The sequence below is a fragment of the Choloepus didactylus genome, chromosome 8 (genome assembly GCF_015220235.1).
Source record: "Choloepus didactylus isolate mChoDid1 chromosome 8, mChoDid1.pri, whole genome shotgun sequence".
NCBI lineage: Eukaryota > Metazoa > Chordata > Mammalia > Pilosa > Megalonychidae > Choloepus > Choloepus didactylus.
Genome location: NC_051314.1, coordinates 10,711,292 through 10,737,872, shown reverse-complemented (window position 1 = coordinate 10,737,872; position 26,581 = coordinate 10,711,292). Strand labels below are relative to the sequence as shown.

At 49.2% G+C, this 26,581-nt stretch overlaps 1 protein-coding gene and 1 pseudogene across 5 annotated transcripts in view; both read right to left on the bottom strand.

Moving 5' to 3' along the window:
* Window positions 1-748: 748 nt before the first annotated feature.
* Window positions 749-4,689, bottom strand: LOC119542527 (annotated as a pseudogene).
* Window positions 4,690-16,903: 12,214 nt separating this feature from the next.
* TCF20 (transcription factor 20) overlaps window positions 16,904-26,581 on the bottom strand; it is a 139,798-nt gene continuing 130,120 nt past the window's right edge. For 2 of the 5 annotated variants that reach the window (XM_037848033.1, XM_037848032.1), the window contains exons 4-6: window positions 25,841-25,890; window positions 24,668-24,794; window positions 16,904-17,135 (exon numbers count right to left, since the gene is read on the bottom strand). In XM_037848033.1, the coding sequence (XP_037703961.1) occupies window positions 24,711-24,794; window positions 25,841-25,890 (134 nt within the window). In that variant the 3' untranslated portion in view covers window positions 16,904-17,135; window positions 24,668-24,710. Of the gene's footprint in view, window positions 17,136-20,870; window positions 21,990-24,667; window positions 24,795-25,840; window positions 25,891-26,581 lie in introns of those variants that run through there. The other 3 variants (XM_037848030.1, XM_037848029.1, XM_037848031.1) reach the window with 3 other exon arrangements.

Genomic DNA, 26,581 nt, shown 5'->3' with positions numbered 1-26,581 from the left:
GCACAAATACAGAGTGCCCGTTGGGAGGATGGAAAGCTACGGGACAGGCTTCCTGATGGGATGAGAGCAGGAAGGTGGTCTGAATTCCCATGGGGCCAGGCCCACCCTAAGACCTGATGGCCATGGGAGGCCCTGAAGCCTACTCTAATGAACTCACATCTGTGTGCAACTAGCTCTCATCCACTCCAATATGGGGACCTCAACGATCCCAGGTGCAAAGCATGTGTGCTAACTTGCTCAGCTCATGAGGACAAAATGGCCCCAGTGTGCCATGGAACCACACCAGACACAGATTGTGAGTATAGCAGCTTTCCTAGTTCTGTACATCCTTCTAGCATATTGTTGAGTCTCATGCGTTCTTGGGGACCACTGGTGCAGCCCCTCCCCAGCCCCAGCCAGCGGTTGCACCTGTCTTCTCAGCAGCCCATTCCTGTCTCTACCCAGCCTGACATTCCAGGAGCCGAGATCTCTGTGTCAACGTTGTCACTGATCCAGGCAGCCAATATTGGGACTCAAATGGGTGATGTGGGAAAGAAGGAAAGGAAAGTCAGGCACCCTCTGAGCCTCAGTATACTCATCTGTCAAATGGAGTCATTTGGAAAGAGAAATGGAACAAATATTTGGGCAGGCAGCTGAGACCCCAGCCCAGCATGACCTGGACAAAGAGTGAGGTGGGAGCTGCCAGACTGGTTTACTGTAGCTCAGGGTCTCTGTCTGGGGTTGGGGTTTGGGGTCCTGGTGACCCTCTTTAGTGGGGCAAGGCACAGAGCTGGTAGGGGGATGGGGTCACCAAGAAGCCAGAGACCCCATGGTCACTGGGCTGGGGCTGCCCAGCAGGCACCAAGAAGCTGAAGTGCTGCAGGAGGCAGGTGAAGACAAGGAAGAGCTCCATGTGGGCCAGGGGCTCCCTGAGGCATGCGCAGTGGCCTGTGGGTGGGCACGGGGGCTTGGTGAGGAGGGATGGCCAGGGACTTTCCCATCCCAGACCCCTTAGGAAGAGGGCAGGACCCAGCACCCCACAGGAACCTGTTGAGAAAGGTATAAAGGCCTCCGGCTTCACAAAGCAGCCCTGGGCGTCCAGGAAGTGTTCCGGGTGGAAGCAGAAGGGCTTCTCCCAGGCGGTCTCATCCTTCAGCACCGATGACAGGTTGAGGATGAGTTGCGTCCCCTGTGCAGGACATGCCAGGCCAGGGATGAGAGTCCATGTTAGAGGGATGTTGTGCCCTCTGCACTGCAGGTGCACAGGTACACACAGCATCTGCCTGGCAAACACCTGGACTCATTCAAGACACGCTCCACCCAGGAAGCTTCCCTGAACTCTGTCCCCAGGCTGGGCAGTGGGAGCATGGCTGGGCCTTACCTTGTGGATGAGAAAGCACTGGATCCAGGTGTCGCGAGAGGTCATATGAGGCACGCCCAGGGGGATGATGTCCCTGAAGCGCTGCACTTCATGGATCATGGCTGTGGTGAAGGGCATGCGACCCTGGTCCACCGTCTCGGGCCTCCACTCCCACCCTATCACCTCGTCGATCCCACTGCGGATGTGACCTGGGCAGACAAGCGACCTAAAGTGAGTCAGAGCCCAGGAGGCTGGGAGCTGACCCTGCCCTGACCACAGCATATCCTCCCTCTGCTGGGAGCAGTGTCCACATGGAGGAGGCACCACTGCTACAGGAGCCTGGGCCCAGCTCTCTGCAGTGTCCCTGGTGTCCAGAGGAAGCTTAGGAACCCCTGCTTGACACTGTCCACCGGAGCACTCCCAGTCCCCACCCTCCACATCCCAGGAGGGGCTCACGCTGCACGTCCGGGTGCAGGGTCATGAGCAGGAGGGCCCAGGCCGTGTGGTCGAGGTGGTCACCATCCCTGCTGTGAACAGGTCGGCCACCACCAGGCGCAGGTTGGCATCATTGAAGCTGCTCTCGGGGTTCCCCTTGGCCTGGGCCGGGCAGAGAGAGCAGACTCAGAGGCAGAGAGAGGGCTCTCCCCGACAGGCCCCCACCCTGTGCCACTCAGCCGGTGGCCTGTCCACTGGGCAATGCCCCGGCCCTCCATCCTGGCCCCTCTGGACCCTCTTGCCCACCCCCACGTGCTCCCAGGTAGCCTATTCTCACCTTCTCCACTTCACCCAGGAAGGCATCAGTCAGGTTGCACAGGGGTTGGACCGCGTCCCAGCCTTCCCTGTGCTCAGTGACCAGCTCATTCAGCAGGTCCGTGAAGGTCTTCTGTGTGGTGAAGACCTCACAGGCCAGCCCCGGGATGCCCAGGAGCACTGGGATTCCCTTCACCAATTGTGCAGGCCGCGGAGTGGGGACTTGGGTCCTCACCTCCTAGGCCGGCTCCTTTGCCCAGCCCCATCCCAGGGCCCTGTCTCCTGCCCTGAGCTCTGGGCCTGTACTCTCTGCTTCCCCCAGACACGCCCTTCCTCCCCTCACCCCCAGGCACAAATCTCCCACCTCGGAGTGCCAAGCGCAGAGCGGCCTCAACCAGCCCCAGGAGCTTGCGGAAGGACGGGTCGCTGTACTCGAAGCGGCGCGCATGGGTGAGGGAGGCGATCGCGTCGCACACCGCTTGGTTCAGGTGGCGGCTGGGACTAAAGGGGCGTCCTGGAGAGGGAGGGTGCGGGTCAGGGAGGGTCGCCCCGCGTGTCCCCGCGCCCTCGGTCCTGCACTCACCGTCACGGTCGGCAAAGGCAGCGCAGAGACAGGCGGCCTCCGCGGTCACCCACTGCTCCAGCGACTTCCTCCCCAGGCCGAAGTTGCGCATGGTGGACACGGAGAAGCGCCGCTGCTCGCGCCACGCGGGTCCGTAGCGCGCGGTGATCGCACCTGCGGCGGGGCGGGGCCAGTGCATGGGCGTGGCCGGGGAAGGTCGTGGCTCCGCCCTTCACCCCCACCCAACCTGATACTTCTCCTTCTCGCTCAGGGAGACCCCAACTTCCCCCTCTGTTCCCTGGTCATCCTGCCTCGACCTCCCCAACCAGCCCTGTCAGACCCCGTCCAGTGCCCCGCCCTCGCTGAAGTCCCCCACGCCCGGACGCTCTGAGTCCTCCAGCTGCCTCCCTGCATGGGTGGGCCTTTTCCTGTGCCCCATGCCTGGCCATCCGCGTCCTCTCCGCCCTGACGGCCCCGAGGTCACTGCCCACCCAGCTCCCGCTGGGACTCGGCCACTGTCTCTGCCACCCCCTGCCTTCTGCCTGGGGCCCCAAGCCCAGCTGCTCCTTGAGGACAGGGGCGGGCGCTCTGAGGTGTCCTCTCCATGTGGAGCACCGCCTGCCGCACGGCCGTCAGCCCGTTGAGCACAACCACGGGCGTCCAGCCCAGCTGAACTCCGAACAAGTCCCCGAAGCGGCACCGCATCTGCAGGCCCAGGGCAGAAGGCAGCGTCAAGCCCGGCACCTGGCAGGCTGATGGCCCAGTCTAAACACACCAGCCTAGAGGACTCCAAGGACACCTGCCTCCTGACTCGAGGTCACACCCTTCCCAGCACTAGAACTTCACCTTGGAGCCCACTGTCCAGTCAACTACAAGTGTCACCAAAACTGTCAATAGGCCTGAGTCAGCATCTCAGTTTACTGATGAGGAAACAGGTTCAGCAATGGGAGCAGGGAGGCCACAGGTCCCTCAGCGGAGACGGATTTGAGATCGGTCATGGTACCCCTCCCCACCATAATTTCTCAAATAAATGGTGCCCTCATCTCCAGCTCCGCCTCGCTCCCCATCTCCCCAAGGCCTTTCTTTGTTTGTCATCAGGGGGGACTGACTCAGTTGGGTCTTCTGTAAACTGTGCCGTCCAACTGGGTCCCAAACCTGCTGCTGAGTCCCAACCACCTCCAGGCTTTACTTTCCCAGCAAAGGTCCCTCCCCAGGCAGCCTCTGGGCAGCTGCTGCTTCTGGTCCAGCTTCTTGTCCAGCCTGTGACTTCACCTTCCACCTCCTATCTGGTGCTAGGAGGGCTGCCCAGGACCCCAGCTGTCCCTAGCCTGCCACCTCCCTCACCTTGCCGTAGCTGCATGGCATGTCTTGGAGGTCCACCTGCAGGAGGTTGCCCATTCCGGGCAGTGGCAGAGGGCCTGGCGGGGAGTGTGGTGCCCAGTGTACATGCCGGTGCATCAGGTCCACCAGGAGCAGGAAGATGGCCATGGCGATGGCCAGGGGCACCAGGACCTCCCCGGTCAGCAGCCCCATGGCTGCCTCACTGCCCACCAGGAAGGGGAGCAGGTGGGCACACAGAGAGCCATCCACACCTGGGACCCCATCACACCAAGCACCTGGGGATCAGAGCAGTAACTTGCAGCACACAGACGGTTTCCCGAGACTGCTCTGCCTTCAAAGAGGACCCAGGACCTATGCCCTCTGCCCTTACCCAGCCTGTTGGGATCAATGATTGTATAAGCAGGGAGGAGACATCCACGTCAGTGGGAGGGAGCTCAAGGTAGTTGCTCCTTCTGTTCTTCTCCAGGTACCTGCCCAGGTTGGGTAGCAGCAGGGAACCTGGAAGGTGACCCCACCCCACCTCACCCCACCTCACCCTTGGTTTGTGCAGGCTGCTTGGAGGTCTCCAGCTAATAAAAACCAGTAGAGACGAGGCAGGGCAAGATGGCAGACTGGTGAGCTGTATGTTTTAGTTACTCCTCCAGGAAAGTAGGTAAAAAGCCAGGAACTGTGTGGACTGGACACCACAGAGCAATCTGACTTTGGGCATACATCATACAACACTCATGAAAACGTGGAACTGCTGAGATCAGCGAAATCTGTAAGTTTTTCTGGCCAGGGGACCCGCACCCCTCCCTGCCAGGCTCAGTCCCGTGGGAGGAGGGGCTGTCAGCTCCGGGAAGGAGAAGGGAGAACTGCAGTGGCAGCCCTTATCAGAAACTCATTCTACTGATCCAAACTCCAACCATAGATAGACTGAGACCAGACACCAGAGAATCTGAGAGCAGCCAGCCCAGCAGAGAGGAAACAGGCATAGAAAAAAACAACACGAAAAACTCCAAAATAAAAGCGGAGGATTTTTGGAGTTCTGGTGAACAGAGAAAGGGTAAGGGCAGAGCTCAGGCCCTGAGGCTCATATGCAAATCCGAAACAAAAGCTGATCTCTCTGCCCTGTGGAACTTTCCTTAATGGCCCTAATTGCTTTGTCTCTTAGCATTTCAATAACCCATTAGATCTCTGAGGAGGGCCCTTTTTTTTTTTTTAATCCTTTTTTCTTGCTCTAAAACAATTACTCTAAGAAGCCCAATACAGAAAGCTTCAAAGAATTGCAATTTGGGCAGGTCAAGACAAGAGCAGAACTAAGAGAGCTCTGAGACAAAAGGCAATAATCCAGTGGCTGAGAAAATTCACTAAACACCACAACTTCCCAAGAAAAGGGGGGTGTCCGCTCACAGCCATCATCCTGGTGGACAGGAAACACTCCTGCCTGTCGCCAGCCCCATAGCCCAGAGCTGCCCCAGACAACCCAGTGTGACGGAAGTGCTTCAAATAACAGACACACACCACAAAACTGGGCATGGACATTAGCCTTCCCTGCAACCTCAGCTGATTGTCCCAGAGTTAGGAAGGTGGAGCAGTGTGAATTAACAAAGCCCCATTCAGCCATCATTTCAGCAGACTGGGAGCCTCCCTACACAGCCTAGCAGCCCAGAACTGCCCTGGAGGGATGGTACTCACCTGTGACATAGCACAGTCATCCCTCAACAGAGGACTGGGGGTACACAGCCTGGAAGAGGGGCCCACTTGCAAGTCTCAGGAGCCATACGCCAATACCAAGGACTTCTGGGTCAGTGGCAGAGACAAACTGTGGCAGGACAGAACTGAAGGATTAGACTATTGCAGCAGCTTTAAAACTCCTGGATCACCAGGGAGATATGATTGTTAGAGCCACCCCCCCTCCCTGACTGCCCAGAAACACGCCCCATATACAGGGCGGGCAACACCAACTACACACGCAAGCTTGGTACACCAATTGGACCCCACAAGACTCACTCCCCCACTCACCACAAAGGCTAAGCAGGGGAGAACTGGCTTGTGACGAATAGGTGGCTAGTAGACGCCACCTGCTGGTTAGTTAGAGAAAGTGTACTCCACGAAGCTGTAGATCTGATAAATTAGAGATAAGGACTTCAATTGGTCTACAAATCCTAAAAGAACCCTATCAAGTTCAGCAAATGCCAAGAGGCCAAAAACAACAGAAAATTATAAAGCATATGAAAAAACCAGACGATATAGACAACCCAAGCCCAAGCACCCAAATCAAAAGATCAGAAGAGACACAGCACCTACAGCAGCTACTCAAAGAACTAAAGATGAACAATGAGACCATAGTAGGGGATACAAAGGATATCAAGAAGACCCTAGAAGAGCATAAAGAAGACATTGCAAGACTAAATAAAAAAATGGATAATCTTATGGAAATTAAAGAAACTGTTGACCAAATTAAAAAGATTCTGGACACTCATAGTACAAGACTAGAGGAAGTTGAACAACGAATCAGTGACCTGGAAGATGACAGAATGGAAAATGAAAGCATAAAAGAAAGAATGGGGAAAAAAATTGAAAAAATCGAAACGGACCTCAGGGATATGATAGATAATATAAAACGTCCGAATATAAGACTCATTGGTGTTCCAGAAGGGGAAGAAAAGGGTAAAGCTCTAGGAACAGTATTCAAAGAAATTGTTGGGGAAAACTTCCCAAACCTTCTAAACAACATAAATACACAAATCATAAATGCTCAGTGAACTCCAAATAGAATAAATCCAAATAAACCCACTCCGAGACATATTCTGATCACACTGTCAAACACGGAAGAGAAGGAGCAAATTCTGAAAGCAGCAAGAGAAAAGCAATTCACCACATACAAAGGAAACAGCATAAGACTAAGTAGTGACTACTCAGCAGCCACCATGGAGGCAAGAAGGCAGTGGCACGATATATTTAAAATTCTGAGTGAGAAAAATTTCCAACCAAGAATACTTTATCCAGCAAAGCTCTCCTTCAAATTTGAGGGAGAGCTTAAATTTTTCACAGACAAACAAATGCTGAGAGAATTTGCTAACAAGAGACCTGCCCTACTGGAGATACTAAAGGGAGCCCTACAGACAGAGAAACAAAGAAAGGACAGAGAGACTTGGAGAATGGTTCAGTACTAAAGAGATTCGGTATGGGTACAATTAAGGATATTAATAGAGAGAGGGGAAAAATATGACAAACATAAACCAAAGGATAAGATGGCTGATTCAAGAAATGCCTTCACGGTTATAACGTTGAATGTAAATGGATTAAACTCACCTATTAAAAGATATAGATTCTCAGAATGGATCCAAAAAAATGAACCATCAATATGTTGCATACAAGAGACTCATCTTAGACACAGGGACACAAAGAAATTGAAAGTGAAAGGAAGGAAAAAAATATTTCATGCAAGCTTCAGCCAAAAGAAAGCAGGTGTAGCAATATTAATCTCAGATAAAATAGACTTTAAATGCAGGGATGTTTTGAGAGACAAAGAAGGCCACTACATACTAATAAAAAGGGCAAGTCAACAAGAAGAAATAACAATCGTAAATGTCTATGCACCCAATCAAGGTGCCACAAAATACATGAGAGAAACACTGGCAAAACTAAAGGAAGCAATTGATGTTTCCACAATAATTGTGGGAGACTTCAACACATCACTCTCTCCTATAGATAGATCAACCAGACACAAGACCAATAAGGAAACTAAAAACCTAAACAATCTGATAACAGACATATACAGGACATTACATCCCAAATCACCAGGACACACATACTTTTCTAGTGCTCACGGAACTTTCTCCAGAATAGATCATATGCTGGGACATAAAACAAGCCTCGATAAAATTAAAAAGATTGAAATTATTTAAAGCACATTCTCTGACCATAATGGAATACAATTAGAAGTCAATAACCATCAGAGACTTAGAAAATTCACAAATAACTGGAGGTTAAACAACGCACTCCTAAACAAACAGTGGCTTAAAGAAGAAATAGCAAGAGAAATTGCTAAATATATAGAGATGAATGAAAATGAGAACACAACATACCAAAACCTACGGGATGCAGCAAAAGCAGTGCTAAGGGGGAAATTTATAGCACTAAACGCATATTTTAAAAAGGAAGAAAGAGCCAAAATCAAAGAACTAATGGATCAACTGAAGAAGCTAGAAAATGAACAGCAAACCAATCCTAAACCAAGCAGAAGAAAAGAAATAACAAGGATTAAAGCAGAAATAAATGACATAGAGAACAAAAAAACAATAGAGAGGATAAATATCACCAAAAGTTGGTTCTTTGAGAAGATCAACAAGATTGACAAGCCCCTAGCTACACTGACAAAATCAAAAAGAGAGAAGACCCATAGAAACAAAATAATGGATAAAAAAGGTGACATAACTGCAGATCCTGAAGAAATTAAAAAAATTATAAGAGGATACTATGAACAACTGTATGGCAACAAACTGGATAATGTAGAGGAAATGGACAATTTCCTGGAAACATATGAACAACCTAGACTGACCAGAGAAGAAACAGAAGACCTCAACCAACCCATCACAAGCAAAGAGATCCAATCAGTCATCAAAAATCTTCCCACAAATAAATGCCCAGGGCCAGATGGCTTCACAGGGGAATTCCACCAAACTTTCCAGGAAGAACTGACACCAATCTTACTCAAACTCTTTCAAAACACTGAAGAAAATGGAACACTACCTAACTCATTTTATGAAGCTAACATCAATCTAATACCAAAACCAGGCAAAGATGCTACAAAAAAGGAAAACTACCGGCCAATCTCCCTAATGAATATAGATGCAAAAATCCTCAACAAAATACTTGCAAATCGAATCCAAAGACACATTAAAAAAATCATACACCATGACCAAGTGGGGTTCATTCCAGGCATGCAAGGATGGTTCAACATAAGAAAATCAATCAATGTATTACAACACATTAAAAATTCGAAAGGGAAAAATCAAATGATCATCTCAATAGATGCTGAAAAAGCATTTGACAAAATCCAACATCCGTTTTTGATAAAAACACTTCAAAAGGTAGGCATTGAAGGAAACTTCCTCAATATGATAAAGAGCATAAATGAAAAACCCACAGCCAGCATAGTACTCAATGGTGAGAGACTGAAAGCCTTCCCTCTAAGATCAGGAACAAGACAAGGATGCCCGCTGTCACCACTGTTATTCAGCATTGTGCTGGAAGTGCTAGCCAGGGCAATCTGGCAAGACAAAGAAATAAAAGGCATCCAAATTGGAAAAGAAGAAGTAAAACTGTCATTGTTTGCAGATGATATGATCTTATATCTGGAAAACCCTGAGAAATCAACGATACAGCTACTAGAGCTAATAAACAAATTTAGCAAAGTAGCGGGATACAAGATTAATGCAGATAAGTCAGTAATGTTTCTATATGCTAGAAATGAACAAACTGAAGAGACACTCAAGAAAAAGATACCATTCTCAATAGCAACTAAAAAAATCAAGTACCTAGGAATAAACCTAATCAAAGATGTAGAAGACCTATACAAAGAAAACTACACAACGCTACTAAAAGAAATACAAGGGGATCTTAAAAGATGGAAAAATATTCCATGTTCATGGATAGGAAGGCTAAATGTCATTAAGATGTCAATTCTACCCAAACTCATCTACAGATTCAATGCAATCCCAATCAAAATTCCAACAAACTACTTTGCAGACTTGGAAAAGCTAGTTATCAAATTTATTTGGAAAGGGAAGATGCCTCGAATTGCTAAAGACACTCTAAAAAAGAAAAACGAAGTGGGAGGACTTACACTCCCTGACTTTGAAGCTTATTATAAAGCCACAGTTGTCAAAACAGCATGGTACTGGCACAAAGACAGACATATAGATCAATGGAATCGAATTGAGAATTCAGAGATAGACCCTTAGATCTATGGCCGACTGATCTTTGATAAGGCCCCCAAAGTCACTGAACTGAGTCATAATGGTCTTTTCAACAAATGGGGCTGGGAGAGTTGGATATCCATATCCAAAAGAATGAAGGAGGACCCCTACCTCACACCCTACACAAAAATTAACTCAAAATGGACCAAAGATCTCAATATAAAAGAAAGTACCATAAAACTCCTAGAAGATAATGTAGGAAAACATCTTCAAGACCTTGTATTAGGCGGCCACTTCCTAGACTTTACACCCAAAGCACAAGCAACAAAAGAAAAAATAGATAAATGGGAACTCCTCAAGCTTAGAAGTTTCTGCACCTCAAAGGAATTTCTCAAAAAGGTAAAGAGGCAGCCAACTCAATGGGAAAAAATTTTTGGAAACCATGTATCTGACAAAAGACTGATATCTTGCATATATAAAGAAATCCTACAACTGAATGACAATAGTACAGACAGCCCAATTATAAAATGGGCGAAAGATATGAAAAGACAGTTCTCTGAAGAGGAAATACAAATGGCCAAGAAACACATGAAAAAATGTTCAGCTTCACTAGCTATTAGAGAGATGCAAATTAAGAACACAATGAGATACCATCTAACACCGATTAGAATGGCTGCCATTAAACAAACAGGAAACTACAAATGCTGGAGGGGATGTGGAGAAATTGGAACTCTTATTCATTGTTGGTGGTACTGTATAATGGTTCAGCCACTCTGGAAGTCAGTCTGGCAGTTCCTTAGAAAACTAGATAAAGAGTTACCATTCGATCCAGCGATTGCACTTCTCGGTATATACCCGGAAGATCGGAAAGCAGTGACACGAACAGATATGTGCACGCCAATGTTCATAGCAGCATTATTCATAATTGCCAAGAGATGGAAACAACCCAAATGTCCTTCAACAGATGAGTGGATAAATAAAATGGTGGTATATACACACGATGGAATACTACACGGCAGTAAGAAGGAACGATCTCGTGAAACATATGACAACATGGATGAACCTTGAAGACATAATGCTAAGCGAAATAAGCCAGGCACAAAAAGAGAAATATTATATGCTACCACTAATGTGAACTTTGAAAAATGTAAAACAAATGGTTTCTAATGTAGAATGTACGGGAACTAGCAATAGAGAGCAACTAAGGAAGGGGGAACAATAATCCAAGAAGAACAGATAAGCTATTTAACGTTCTGGGGATGCCCAGGAATGACTATGGTCTGTTAATTTCTGATGGATATAGTAGGAACAAGTTCACAGAAATGTTGCTATATTAGGTAACTTTCTTGGGGTAAAGTAGGAACATGTTGGAAGTAAAGCAGTTATCTTAGGTTAGTTGTCTTTTTCTTACTCCGTTGGTATGGTCTCTTTGAAATGTTCTTTTATTGTATGTTTTTTTTTTTTAATTTTTTTTCATACAGTTGATTTAAAAAAGAAAGGAAAGTTAAAAAAAAAAAAAAAGAAAAGAAAAACAAGGAAAAAAATATGTAGTGCCCCCTTGAGGAGCCTGTGGAGAATGCAGGGGTATTGGCCTACCCCACCTTGACGGTTGCTAACATGACCACAGACATAGGGAACTGGTGGTTTGATGGGTTGAGCCCTCTACCATAGGTTTTACCCTTGGAAAGACGGTTGCTACAAAGGAGAGGCTAGGCCTCCCTGTAATTGTGCCTAAGAGTCTCCTCCTGAATGCCTCTTTGTTGCTCAGATGTGGCCCTCTCTCTCTAGCTAAGCCAACTTGAAAGGTGACATCGCTGCCCTCCCCATGGGATCAGACACCCAGGGGAGTGAATCTCCCTGGCAACGTGGAATATGACTCCCGGGGAGGAATGTAGACCTGGCATCGTGGGACGGAGAACATCTTCTTGACCAACAGGGGGATGTGAAAGGAAATGAAATAAGCTTCAGTGGCAGAGAGATTCCAAAAGGAGCCGAGAGGTCACTCTGGTGGGCACTCTTACGCACACTTTAGACAACCCTTTTTAGGTTCTAAAGAATTGGGGTAGCTGGTGGTGGATACCTGAAACTATCAAACTACAACCCGGAACCCATGAATCTCGAAGACAATTGTATAAAAATGTAGCTTATGAGGGGTGACAATGGGATTGGGAAAGCCATAAGGACCACACTCCACTTTGTCTAGTTTATGGATGGATGAGTAGAAAAATAGGGGAAGGAAACAAACAAACAAACAGACAAAGGTACCCAGTGTTCTTTTTTACTTCAATTGCTCTTTTTCACTTTAATTATTATTCTTGTTATTTTTGTGTGTGTGCTAATGAAGGTGTCAGGGATTGATTTAGGTGATGAATGTACAACTATGTAATGGTACTGTGAACAATCAAATGTACGATTTGTTTTGTACGACTGCATGGTATGTGAATATATCTCAATAAAATGAAGATTAAACAAACAAACAAACAAAAAAACCAGTAGAGCCTGATTTGACCCTGTCACCCCATGATGTGTTTACAACCTGACCCTCAGAACACGCCCTCACCCTTCCCACCCCCTCATCTGCTCCTCCTGGAGCAACCTCCACCACCAACGTGTGTCACCCACACTTGGGGCATTAAGGAGGTAGTCATGGGCAGCAGTGCCCTGAGTAGCAAGGGGACAGAGGAGAATGAGGCTCTCCACCTGCCCCCCACCTCACACATGCACACTCAACGTGCACAGACACCGACACACAGAACCACCCACCACACACCCATCCCTCATACGTTCACTGCTCAGCTGGGTGCCCGGGCACTGGGGGAGGCCCAGGCGCATCTGTCCTGGCATCTCTGCCCCTTGCTCTGAGTGCCACCTCCCTGCCGGTGGGGGGGGGAGGGGGCCTTGGCCTCCTTCTTCCACAGCAAAAGGGCTGGGATTTGGGCCGAGTGTTAAAATCAGTTAAGCTGATTAAAACCCAGAGGCTGTGACCCAGTGAACGAGAAAGCTTGGGGAGCCCAGAGGCAGGGCAGAGACATTTGCCAGAGCAGGGAGGCAGGGAGGGCCTGGCATGGCTGCTCCACCACGGGCCCCCTTGTATGAGGCAAACTCACTCTCTCTTCCAGAAAGAACAGGAGTATTCAACATCCTGGGGATTTGGAAGTGCTCTCCCCTAACTGAGGCAGGGCCTGCAGCAGCTCCCCCGACCCATTCCCCAACAGTAGTGGACCAGACCTTTCTCAAGGTGCCCGAACAGCTAGTAGGTGGGTTACAGGGATTTACCATTTCAGAAAATCATCAAATCTCAGCCTGCTCTCCATGGGGCTTCTGCTCTGATGAAGCTGCTGGGGATTCAGGGGTGAGCAGGATCTTTTGGCAGCACAGGGATGACCTGTGTCAGGGTAAACTGCCCCATGCAGCAAAGGGGCTTCTGCTCATTGCTGAGTGGGCAGAGCAAGTAAAAGCGTGTCAAACTCAAAGGCCGCAGGTGATGAAATGCAGAGTAGTTGTGTACCGCAGAAACTGGTGTCGGGAGGGAGATGTAGGGCATGAGCCACTCCCTGGTTAAAGGGCATTTCAGAAGCCAGTTTAAGGAAAGTCCTAGAATGATCACGAGTGCCCAGCTTGGGCACTGGTAGGTTGAAAGGGGATGAAAGAGCCTCAAGACACCCAATACTCAGACAGGAGCCTGGGGTTGTGTGCCCTTTGGCATTGGCTTCCAACATTTGTGACAATCCTTGATTTGGGAAGGCAGTGTGGAAGCTCTCCCGCCTCTCCCGAGTTCCCACAAGTCTGGGGACAGATGGTGCAGCTTGCTGGGGATGAGCTCTGCTCTAGGTCCTTCCCTGCACCTTGCCTTGTGTGGGCTTGGGTTCTGTCACACCCATGATTGTTGGCACCAGCTGTGCTGGGTGCTGGGCTGGAGGAAAGAGAAGTGGTGGGTGCCATGCTCCAAGGGCTCATGATGGAGGGAGGACAGGAAGGGCTGCAGAGAGCTGGCATGCAAGCCACAGCACAGGGACTGCTTGAGGGTCATAGGGAATTTGCCAAGACTGGAGCAGGACTTCCTGAAATGCTTCATGGAGGCGGATCTCACACTGCAGGTGAAAACATCCTAGCAGTGAGACCTAGGTGCCACTGAATATCCTGTGCGGCGACAGGGGTGAGGTGGGGTAAGGGCATAGGTGGGGAGGCAGCTCAACACTGGGGCTTTGTGAATCTGGCTGGGGCATGGACCATGGGGACTGAGGTCCCAGGGCTTCTAGGAAACAGAGACCAGTTTCGAAGCCACTCAACAGACCAGGAGCTCAAGACCCATGGATACCCTAGGTACTTCTTGGGTCTGGCCTGCGGCCTCCCATCTGGCCTCAGCTGAAAACTCATTTCTTCCTTGGCAGCAACTTTCTTCCAGGGACTGTCAGGGAAAGAGGTGGTACTGGTGGGGCTGGCTGGACAGTCCATGCGTCTGTCCTACTACCATGGACACAAGGTGCCTCAGTACACTGCCTTCATTTACCTTTGCCTCTGACAGGTCATGCCCTTCTCAAGCAGGCACCCTAATGGTATGAAAAGCAATGGCAGGCTGGGTGGGGCTGGGACAGACTCAGCCCCACAACCTCTGGGGCCTGAAGTCCAAGACAGGGCACCCATGAGGAAAACCTGCACTTATGAGGCCTGTCTCCTTTCCAAGGTATCATCCGATCCCAGCCCGCTTACTGGGCGCTATTGGGACCCAGCATGCTTCAACTTATCTACTCCTCCCCACAACATGCAGAGGCAGGAGCTTTAGGTCCCACTGCAGAGAGGCAGCCGAGGCTCGTGGTCATGTAATGACATCAAGGTCACAGAACAGCAGCAGAGCGCATCTCCAAAATGTATGCTCTCAGCTGCTGCTCTGTTTGGACATAAAATCCCCAAACAGCTAGTAGGCAAGTTATTATAAGTTACTGGGAATTATCACTTAAGAAAATCAACAAATCTCAGCCTGCCCTCCATGGGGCTTCTGCTCTGGCAAAGCTGATGGGGTTTAAGGGATGAGCAGGATCCTCTGGCAGCCCATGGACGACCCGTGTCAGGGTAAACTGCCCCGTGCAGTGAGGGGACCTCTGCTCACTGCTGAGTGGGCACAGCACTCACAGGCACATCAAACGCAAAGGCCGTCGGCACTGAAATGCAGAGTTGTTTGGGGCAGATGCTGGAGTTAGGAGGGAGATGTGGGACATGAGCCACTGCCTGGTTAAAGGTCATTTCAGAAGCCAGTTAAGGAAAGTCCTAGAATGATCAAGAGTGCCCAGCTCAAGTGCTGGCAAGCTGAAAGGAGACAAAAGAATAAAATGCAAAATGACGAAGCATCCATTGTCAGGAAAATGTTTTCCTCAAAACACATTTTTCAAATTGTATGACTTAGCCTTCAACACTCGAAATCTACTCATTTAATTTTAACTGTGTTAAAGCCAAATGAGGATGGGTACAGGAACCCAAGCAGCTCAAAGAGCCATCATGTCTATGCACGCCCTGCTCAGCTGCTGCACGTGATCCCACAGCCAACACCACATAGCCACACCTCCCTCCTGGCTGAGCAAGATGAGAAATGGATGTCACTGCTGACGGAGCTTTTAAAATGAAATTAATCTACCATTTGTGCAGCCCCAAATTGATGTACACACAAGATCTCATTTACAATTGCTTATTTCTACTTCCCAACATCCCTCCCAGTATTTGTTCTCTAAAAATGTCTATTAACGTTGCACTGTTTTTTACAACCTTTAAAATTAATGTTTGGAAACATGTCCTCATATCAGCTGAAGTCAATCTGACCGTCCCCATGCATGGACTCCCACCCGCCTCTCCTGGAGGCTGAGCAGCGGCTCTGAGCTGTCGGCTTGTTTCAGTCCAGGCTCGGCTCTAAGGGCTGCTTGGCCTGCAGGAGGCTGGAAAGGGGGAGAGGAAGAGACGCGTTCACTTTAGATGAAGCAGAAAAGGAAACAAGGTTAAAATGAAGTTTATTATTTTTTTCATTTTTTGATTTTTTTTAAATAAAACTGTTTGTGAAACAGCTATTTTATCCCCATGGCAGAGTGACCCCTGAAAGATGCACTAACCCCTTCTTAAGGCCTTAACAAGATTTTTTTGTACTTTTTCTTTTTTGTAAAACTCAGATATTTAAAAATTATACAATTTACAAAACAAAACAACACAACATAAAGAATCAGGTAGCATGGGGCTGCTCGACTGACAGGCCCCCTTTTCCTTTATAAAAGTGAAACCAAAGAGAAAAAAAGGGTTATAGCGTGTTCCTGGCCCGCTGAGTCCACACTGACCACACAGGGACGAGGCCCCTCCCGCGAGTCAGCCCCTGTCCCCTCACCCTCCTGTCCCGCCCCAGAGGTGGGGCCTCCTCCCCGCCCAGGTCTGGCCCAGCTGCCTGGAGGGTGCTCAGGAGGCCGGTTGTCCCTCAGACCCTGCTGGCCACAGCCACTCTGACCCCCAACACAGCTCTGACCTCCAGGGCACTCACCAACCTCACCCAAGAAAAGAGAAAAAATTTAAAAATAATAAATAAGTAGTGTTTCTGGAAATGAAAAAAATTTATTTTTGTGTTTAAACAACATTCTCCACTCTTGAAAACATGGACCTTCCCCACTTCCCTCCCCCTATAACCTTCCCACATTGAGACAAATTAATGACAAAAGGATGGTTTTGGTGTGGTTTGCCTGCTCTTTCAATCCTGGGTCTAGTGTTCTCTGCATCGGTGTGAAACAAGCTAAAGATCAAAGCCACACACACCCCGTCCTTTATAAGAAGAGTTTGTTCAGTTCAATTTCACATTTAAATTTCACTGTCACTGGAACAAATTTGGAGTCAACTTGTAATTTTAAAATAGAATCAAAGGGATAGCGCACCTTTCATTTAAACAAAGTCTTTCCAGACTAAAAATAGATTTATATATATATATTTTTATCCCTCCCTTTAATTCCCCCCACCCTTCCCCATCACCCCTCCCCTCCCCCTCCCCCCACACTGTCACTATGGAGATTGTGTCCATGGAAACAGCCATTCCAACTTCTTAAGTCTTTCTTTCCTGTGATGTCACCGGACTGAGTGTGATGTAAGAATTTAGGAAGGAAGTGCTGGCATGGGCAGGCACATCGGGGCAGGGCGGGGCGGGGCGGAGTGGTGGCTGCACAGGAGGATTTCCATGCCATCACGAGTGTCCACCACCTTCTCATCTCCACAGTCTCACCTGGAAGACAAGAGAACAGACCTAAGTGCTGAGACCCTCCAAAGGCTTTGCAGCCACAGCCCCTCCTCCATGATAGGGAAGGGACAGGGCTTTCTGCAGGCTCCCCACCCAGCACAGCAGCCCCGGAACTCTGTAAAGGTCCTACTGATATGGGAAACATCTGCACCAATGTTGGAGCTACTGCTGAGTGGCTGTGGTCTGCAACGTGCTTAAATGCAGCAATGACCCAGCCAGTTCTGCAGGACCTGACTCCAAGGGCCCTGCCATGGCAGGTCCTCCTGCTAGTACAGGTAAAGGGAACTGGGACTAGGAAAGAATTCCCTGACCCTCCAGCACTGGGGGCTGCTCTGGAGCTTTTCCAGAACTGCTCAGTACTTTGATAGCAGAACTGGGTCCCCACAAAAGTGGAGGAGAGGTGACTCAGGAGCCCCAAGAGGGCACCCAGAGTGTAGATGTCGACCAGGGCAGAGCAGCTGTGCCCGAAACCACGAACACCAAGCCCATCTGCGGAGGTGCCTCCAGCTGATATCACTGACACAACAAAGCAGGCCTTGGCTCCACCAAGGGGGAGGGCAGTCCTTGGACCCATCTCTGCTGAGAAGAGAGGCTCTCACAGGGCTGGAGCATGATCTTCCTGGCTCCTAAGGGACCCACAGGCCTATGTGACCTCAGAGCTTCTTCCCTCTTCTAGCTCACACTAAGGAGGGTGAGTCAGAGCACCCACGGGGTAGGTGGGGTTCCTTGGAAGGCTTTACGGGTCATTATATGTGCAAAGGTCTCAGGGCAGGCACAGCAGTTTAGCAGTTCCCAAAGAATCCAGAAGGGAAAAATTAAACCAGAAGCCAGGAGCTGTGGCAGCCTCGCCTCCTGCCTGCAGCCGGGGGTGGGGGGGTGGCAGACCTATTATGCTTCTTTCTCAAGCCTTCTTTGTGGACCCCCACCCCCTTCAAAATCTTTAGTAAACACCTAGACATTGCTATCCCCTTTCTGTTTAAAGAAAGCGTACCAACATGCAAGAGTTAGGAAGGCTGATGTTTGTTCACAGAGTGTGTGCAACTAAAAATGTGTTATTTAAAAGCACATTTACATATACCTGCCTTGCAAAAAAGTGATTCCTGGGTGCTTGGCAAAAACGGGAATAAATGGAAATTTGCTCTGCAGAGAAGGCACTATAGTGCCTCCAGGCTCAGGTGAAAGCAAACCTCCGGCCCTTCTCAGGACGCATGTGGTGACAGTGTAGCTCCTTGGTCCTGCAGGTGGCCCTGCAGATTGCCCACCCCTCACGTCCACGCTGCCCTGCCCCCACCCCACGCAAGGAGTCCCCACAGGCCTCACTCTGGGTTTCCTGAGAAGCATGTTAAAAGTTGCTCCTTGCACCTTCCCTGCCACCCCCAGGAACCAAAGGCCCTTTATAAATGTGACAACAGCACATCAATTAACAGCCAGAGAGGTTATAATCTTGCCAGGGATCACGCATACCTACAAGGCCCTCCATGTGAGGGAGGGACAGGACAGGGTTTGTTCTCCTCTTCAGCGCCGGGCAGTTTTGAAATATATGTCCTCCCTTGCCATCCCTAACCTCAGAATGACACACATCTCAGTGCCCAGAGTCTGCCGCTGACCTCAGCCCTCCCTGGATAGCCATGAGGGGTGTCTGATGGTCCTAAAAGCCCAGGCCTTCCGCACCTTCTGCCTTGGGCTCCAACCTCCAGCCAGTCCCACAGGGACCTTTTCGCAGGGTCTGATGGTTAGATTGGCCCAAAAACAAGATACCCTGAATGCAATGGGACCCAAACTTTCCAAGGAGTTACTTCTATGAAATGGTTCCTGAATTTAGTAGGGAGAATAGGAAAAAGAGAATATTCTTCAAGCACCTTCTAGGTACTGCGCTAGGAGCTTTACATATGCCTTTGCACAGTAACCTCATCTTGGAGATGAGGAAGTTGAAGCTCAGGAAGGGGACAGGTGTGGCCCAAAGCCACAGGGCTGGTCAGAGGTGGGACTGGGTAAACATCCAGGCAAAGCTCCTCGGATGGGGCCCCAGGGCTTGTTTCTGAGCCATCACAGTTTCACTGCTTCATGGCCCTGTCCAACTGCAGGGGACATGGCTGAGAGGAGATGGTCGTGCCCCAGGGCAGCAAGCCAGGGAGCAGATGCTCTGCCAGCTGCAGCTGGCACAAGCTGAGTGAGCTAGCTGCCACTTCTGTGCTGAGGATTTTCAATATTCTCTTTTAAAAAGCATCTAGACCCTTAGTTGCTGGCACGCAAGCTCTGACCTGAGGCCAAAGCCTTCTGGTGGCTGCTCCCACTCTCCCTCCGGGCTTTACAGACATTCATACCCTTAGCTTCTCTCCTTTGGCTTCAACCCTGTTACTCAGCCAGAGGCTGCCCTTCCTACCCATCCACACCCAACTCTGAGCCGGCCCTATGCATCTGCAGCAGGAACCCATCATCTGGACACTGCCCAGAGTGCATCCTCCTAGCTGGAACAGATGCAGCAGTTCTTACTGTGTGGGGAGGGGAGGCTAATTCTGAATCTGTGCTGAACCATGGCTCAGTCAGCGATGAATCACCCCTTTAACAAGTGCTGTTCAGCACCACTAGGTGCCAGGCTCCTGTAATACCATGAAAAACAGATGCGGTGCCTGCCCTCACGGAGTTTACAGTCTAGTGGAGGATGCAGATAATAAATGAGTAAACAAATAGTTAGGAATTGTGGAGACACCAGGAACACTGCAAAGATGGGGGCCGTGATTTAGACAGGACCAACAGGGAGGGCCTCTTTGAGGGACTGACTGAAGCTGGGGCCTAGAGGACAGGATGGAGCCTGTCATGTGTTGAATGGGAGGCAAAAGGCATTGGTCATCGTGCTGGTTGGTATGTATCATGTCCCCCAGAAAAAGCCATATTCTTTAATGCAATCTTAAGGGGGCATATTTATTAGAGTTGATTAGGCTAGAACCTTTTGATTGTTTCCATGGAGATGTGACCCACCCGTGAGTGACATCTTTGGTTACATTGTGACCTCTGATTGAATGTTTCCATGGAGGTGTGGCCCTGGACATTCAGGGTGGGTCTTGATTAGTTCACTGGAGCCCTATAAAAGCTCAGACAGAAGGAGCTCATAGCTATGTGCAGCTGAGACACACATTTTGAAGATGGCGGTTGGAAGCTGACGCTGACATTTTGGAGAATGCCATTTTGAAACACAACCTGGGAGCAAGCAGATGCCAGCCACGTGCCTTCTCAGCTAACAGAGGTTTTCCGGATGCCAATAGCCTTTCTCCAGTGAAGGGACCCGTCTGTTGATGTCTTACCTTGGACACTTTATGGCCTTAAGACTGTAACTTTGTAATCAAATAAACCCCCTTTATAAAAGCTAATCTATTTCCTGTGTTTTGCAAAACAGCAGCATTAGCAAACCGGAACAGCCATCAACCGTTGAATGGACAAAATGTGGTATATACATACAATGGGATGTTTTTCAGCTGTAAAAAGGAATGGAGTCCTGACGCATGTGACAACATGGATGAACCCTGAGGACATTAGGCTGAGTGAAACAAGCCAGGCACAAAAGACTTTTCTGTAAACTACAATTTTTCTAATTTAAAAATCCCAAAACAAAACAAAACAAAACAAAAACCCACGCTAAGTGAAAGAAACCAGGCACAAAGTACCACATAGTATAAGATTCCATTTATGTAAAATGTAAGTATAAATAAATTTAAAGGCAGAGTTAGATTAATGGTTATGTAGGGCTGGGGAAGGATAGAGGGATTGAGAAGCGACTGCTTAGGGGTGTAGGGTTTTTCTTTTTGGAGTAATGAAAATGTTCTAAAATCAATCTTGGTGGTGAACGTACAACTCTCTGAATACATAAAAGCCACTGATTGCACATTTTGGATGGGCTGTATGGTGTGTGTGGCTTCTGAAGTGCTGAAGGGAGGCCCAGGAGTCCAGAGAGCCTCAAGGGACTTCCACAGCCTTGGACACTTGGTTAGGAGGCTGGGCTTTTCTCTAAATGCAACTAAAGCCACTGAAGCAGAGAAGAGACACATTTTTGTAAAGACCAGGTGCCACCACTGAGAGGAAAAGGGATCTGAGCAGGGCAGCAGTGCAGGGGAAGGCAGCAAGAGGGGCGCTGAGGACAAGCCTGGGCCAGGAGGCTGGTGGTGGAGCAGAGCAGAGAGCCTCAAGGATTCCTCAGAAGTATCATCCCAGGACCTGCTCCTGGACTGGTGCAGCGGGGCTCTAGGACACGACAGCAAGCATGGATGGGCCATGGGATGTTCTGATGTGTGACATCTAACCACAGAGGTTGCTTGGGAAGGCCCTGCTAGGGGTGAGGAGGCTGCTGTTCAGTTTCCATCCACGGTGGTTCACTGGATGAGGCGGCAGGTGGCATCCCCTTCCACCAAGTACAAAAGCATCAGCCCAAATAGATGTTCTTTCTTCCCACCCCGCAGATCAAAAGGGGTTGGCAGAGTTATCAGGGGCTCCTTGTTCACTGCCCAACAAGAACGGAAAGACAGGTACAGGGCTTTGGGTGTCAAAGCCCAGCCTCACCTACCTCACAGAAGCCAACGAGACAACAACCATCTTAGCTCACAGAGAGAGGGGGAAACTGAAAGGGGGAAAACTCAAAAAGGGCAGGAGGAGGCTGTGGGATGGCTGCCCAAGGGCCTTTCCTCTCTGGCATGTCTGGCCTGGCCAGGGACAAATGTCAGTTACCTCACATGCTGGGGGTAAGGGATGGGATTGGACAGCGCTTTCTCCTAGCCTCCAGTCCTGGGTATTTTCTTCTATTCAGGGCAGCCGCAGGGTCCGAGCCACAAGCCTTGAGACCTTCAGTTCCTACTGGGCAGAGAAACATACTGGCAGGCCCAGCCAAGCAGTTGGCTGGGAGAGCCGTGCACTCAGCACTCGCTGACGACTTTCCCTGTGCCAGGGCCATTTGGGCACTTTAGGAACACTTCTTAACTGAATCCTCATGAGGCTGGCATAGCTATTCCTATTTTTACAGAAGAAACTGAAACACAGAGATTAAGTGGCCTGATTCCTGGTCACACTGCACTTTCCATACCCGTCTTCCTTTGTGAGTAAGTGGGGTGCCAGGAAAGGGACACACACGTACATCCCCGGGCTTCCCTGCCTTCTCGGGGACCCGATGATGGCAGCTCTGGCCCAGCGTGGGTTCTGAGTGGAAAGCTCCTGAGGGCAGGACTTCCATCTCTCGGTGTCCCCAATCCAGAGCTGTCTGCACACACCACACAGGGCTTGACTGCGTCCCCTACCCCCGAATGATGGTGCTGGGCCTCAACATAGCTGGAAGACAGACCAGAAAAGGATCCTGCCTCTGGGACAGCACATATGATGGAAAATCATTTCCGATGGATGAGATGGGACAGATTATGTCAGTCCTTTCCCTCAAAGAGGTGAACAGTCCAATGTGAATGCATCTGAATTTGAAGCAACTGCAAGCTGCTGCCTCTCGAAGCACTAGGTCAGACCACTCCACCTCCCCTTGCTTCAGTTTATTCTGCTATAGGAACAGGGACAATAATGGCAACCTTGTGAGGAAGAAGTGATGACACCTATTGCTCCACTCGACAGGTGGCTCTGTCAGTTGGGAGAGCTCATACACAAAATTCTCAAGAAGCCCATCTACCCCACAGGCCCAGGGCCCAAACTTTCTTTCTTTCTTTTTTTGTAATCAAACATAGGCTGAATTTCCAGGGCAAAAACAAAAAGCATGGTTCTTTTTCTAACTGGGTCCTTCAGGACACATTTTGGGAATATTCAATGTGGTCCCCACAGAACATGTCTCTAAACTTCTGGGCCAAATGCAGAGGATTCAGCAGGAAGATGGGGGAGTCTGCCCGGGCACAGAGACACAACTCCAGTCTGGGAACGTGCAGAAGGCCATGAGAAACGGTTCTTTTAAACTACCCAAATTGCTACCCTGCCCTGAGAGCTGAGTGGGGGCAAAGGCACATGGGCCAATGGCGCTTGGCGGTGCCGGCAGCACTGCCTACAATCACTGACGACACACATCACGTCATCAGAGGCCATGGCACACTCACGTGGACTCAAGTCCACCAGGCTTCGTCTGCTCATTTGGTTCCTGTGACCCAAGAACTGGTGAGATGGCCTCTAACCCTCCACTCAGCTCTGATCCCTCCATTACTACACTTCCGCCTGGAAGAGAAAGTGAAAAGCACTTCTGCCAGATACTCACAGATTTCTAGCTAGAAGTGGAAACACTCTCATCAAAAAAGTCCTTATGCCCACCTGGGCCTCAGACTCAACACCCTAGAAAGCAGGGCCCCCTAAACAAAGGGTCCCGCTCAGGGAAGTAATGCTGGGACCCACTGAATTAAATGAGTTCTCAGAGCTTGTTTCCTGGAGGAGGAAAATGGTCACATGCTGAGATCAATGATATCTTCCCCTCACACTGCTGTGGTTTTCCAGAAAAAGGCAGAAACCCCCCGAGTTGTGACAAGGAGGGGCACATTCCACAGGGACTTGTCAGGGACACGCTGCTGCCCGCAGGGACAGGCCTAGCACACCTGCGTGTGGGTCTCTGCCTGCTAAAGAAAACACTAAATCCTTCATGTAGACACAAATAATCCCTTAATGAACATTTCTAAGACAAGGCTGCCACCCCCTCCTGTAGTAGCAAGTTCCACATGTTACATTCTGGTTTCTTTTGTTTTCTTCACAACCTACTTGGCTGATCCAGCTCAGTGACTCAGCGAGGGCAGGGAGGCTGACGGGAGCAAGGGAGGTACGCAAAGCTGAAATCCACAGACGCCACCATGGCAGCCCTGGCCACCGCCTCCCAAGCACAAGAAGCATAATTCAATCTCAAGATTTTAGAGTGAAATGAAATCAGATGCTAAAGTCTACTAACTCTTTGAGGGGATTTTTCTTCCTCTGAACTTCTGCAAAAAGGAATGCCTCATGGTACTGGGGGAATAAAGATTTCAGATAACAAAACTTGGAGAACTTTGTGTTTTCCAAAGGAAAACACAGTATAAGCTTTACAGATATGGAGTAAATTAAAAAGACTAGAACAATGTAAAAGTTGAAAACTTTCCCTACAACACAAAAGACTCTGAAACCTCTGGCTAGAACCCCTTCTGAGATGGGAAAAAGTTGGGGCTGTGGGCAGAATTGTCACCCCACAGTGGGTCTGTCCTAGAAGTCAATCGTGTTCTGCCTTTAGGAACACCACAGAGAAGGTCCACTCTCTAGTTCTGCCCTGAAGGGCTGATTTCAGGAAGTCACCCTGAAACCCTGTGGGCAGTGGGCAGTTTTAAAGGGCATTTTCTCCATGAACCAGAAGATAGGTTAAACCTATCTAAGCGTCCCACAGATATTCTGGGGAACTAATAACAAATGGAAAAACATTTTATCCAACTGGTGTTCACAATCCAGGCTCTTACGTGGTTAAATCTGGCGGTGCAGCCTGGGGCAAGCAGGTGGCGGAGTCGGGTGGGGGTGGGGGGAGCCTTGGCGCCCCAACTCACCTGTGCTTGCCGTCCTTTCCATTCCCACGCGCACACTGCCCCCTCACCCCCGCTCCGACTGCTCTGTGCTGAGGCTGCCTTTCGCGGTCTTGTTCTGCAGCGGAGGGAGAGGGCAGGGAAGGGGAGGCTGATGCCGGCAGAGCCAAGAAGAGACAAGACACAGGAGGAAGGGAAGAAAGAGAGTAAGGGAAACAGGGAGGGCAGAGGTGAGGAGAAGAAAGATGCATGGAAAATGAAAGAAAAAGAAGAATCAGTATTGAATGACAAACGGGAGAAATTCAGGCAGGATTTTCTAAGGCAACATGTGACCATTAAAAAAGGGAAGTTTTAAATTAAAAACATGTAAATTAAATAGAAATTAAGTAGAATACTATAAGATTCTATGATCTACTTCTGGAAGTAATGTTTAAAGAATAGGTAAACATTTTTCAGGAGCCACGTGAGGGCAGACCTCCAGGGAGGACAGACGAACACCAGTGTGTTTCTAGCACTTTCTGGCCCTACTTGGAGATTTTGAACACTGTGAGTGGCCAGTGACCACCAGGTGTCAGTGTGACCTTAGCGGGAGGAGCTGGTGCCACCACTGAAGGAAACTTCCAGGTGGCAACTCGATCCCATTCCAATCCTTTCCTGGGGCTTTCTCCTTCTCTCTCTTTCCCACACATGGTATCTCAAAAACTGGCCATTCGCCCCCATATCTTCCACCCTTTCCTAGATGAGGCAACTGAGAGACCACCTCTCAAGATCGCTGGGAAATGGGGTGGCGCTGACCGATCAATCGTGCTCTGGGTCACTTCTACTGAAACTAGAAGAGAGTGTGGGTTTCTCCAAGCCCTAGAATCAGCTCTGGGAAAATGCCCGTGCTTATGTATCGAGGCCTAGAAGCAACCTTACCACATGTCCACTCGTAAACAAACGGAAATGAGTAGTTTTGTAGAGCTGAATCTTCTAATTTCCCTTCATGAATAGACAACTCCCCGCCCTCAACATGCACGGGCCTCCTGCCGGCACTGCACCCTCTCCCCTCCAGGCCAGGAGGTGGCTGAGGCGCTGAAGGGAAGGGTGCCGTGGGGCTGTAGCCTGGCCTCTGCTTCTGGTCTCGTTAGGTCTCTTAGGAGGAGCCAGGACCCTCAACCCCACTGGGAGCACAGGCTCTCTGTGCCTCTGACTCACCTTGTGCTTGGGGCACCTCACGGAGAAGTTCTCCTCGTGTAGCCAACAATCTGCAAGACAGAAGGGGACAGTGAGACAGAGCCTGTGTGCACTGGCAAAGCCAGAGGAGAGGGCCACACCGGCCAGGCTGACAGGGTCAGACCTGAGGTAAGAGGGACCCCATGCTGGGATTTCCAACAGGACAAATTTAGAGATGTCCCAAAGAAATTATTGTCCCTCAACATGATGGAGCATCACTTAAAAAATTAACATTTTGAGATTAACAGTATGAGGAAACACTCATGTCACAAAACTACTTCAAAAAGCAGTATATACAGATGTCTATGTATAATCCTAATTTTATTAAAATGTTTTTATATGCATGAAAAAAAGCTGAAAGGAAATCTACTAAAATACAACTGTGGTTCTCTTTGGATAGTACGATTACAGGCGGTGTTAATTTTCTTCGTATTTTCATGACGACATTTAATTTTAACATCAGATATAATCTCCAATAAATGTTTTTAAACACCTTGATTCTAGGCTAAGCCTATTCCACACGACGAAGTCTAATTCTCCTTGCAAAAACCCTTCAAATCCAGAGGCACCTTGTCTCCTGTGCAGAGAGAAAGCCACGGGTGAGAGAAAGCAAGGAGGCAAGACAGAGACCTGCCGTTATCTTCGTCCACAACCCATGGGGACAGTTCCACAGGAGCAGCCCCTGAACTATCTTAATAATCTGCCCTAAATGCTTCAGAGAAA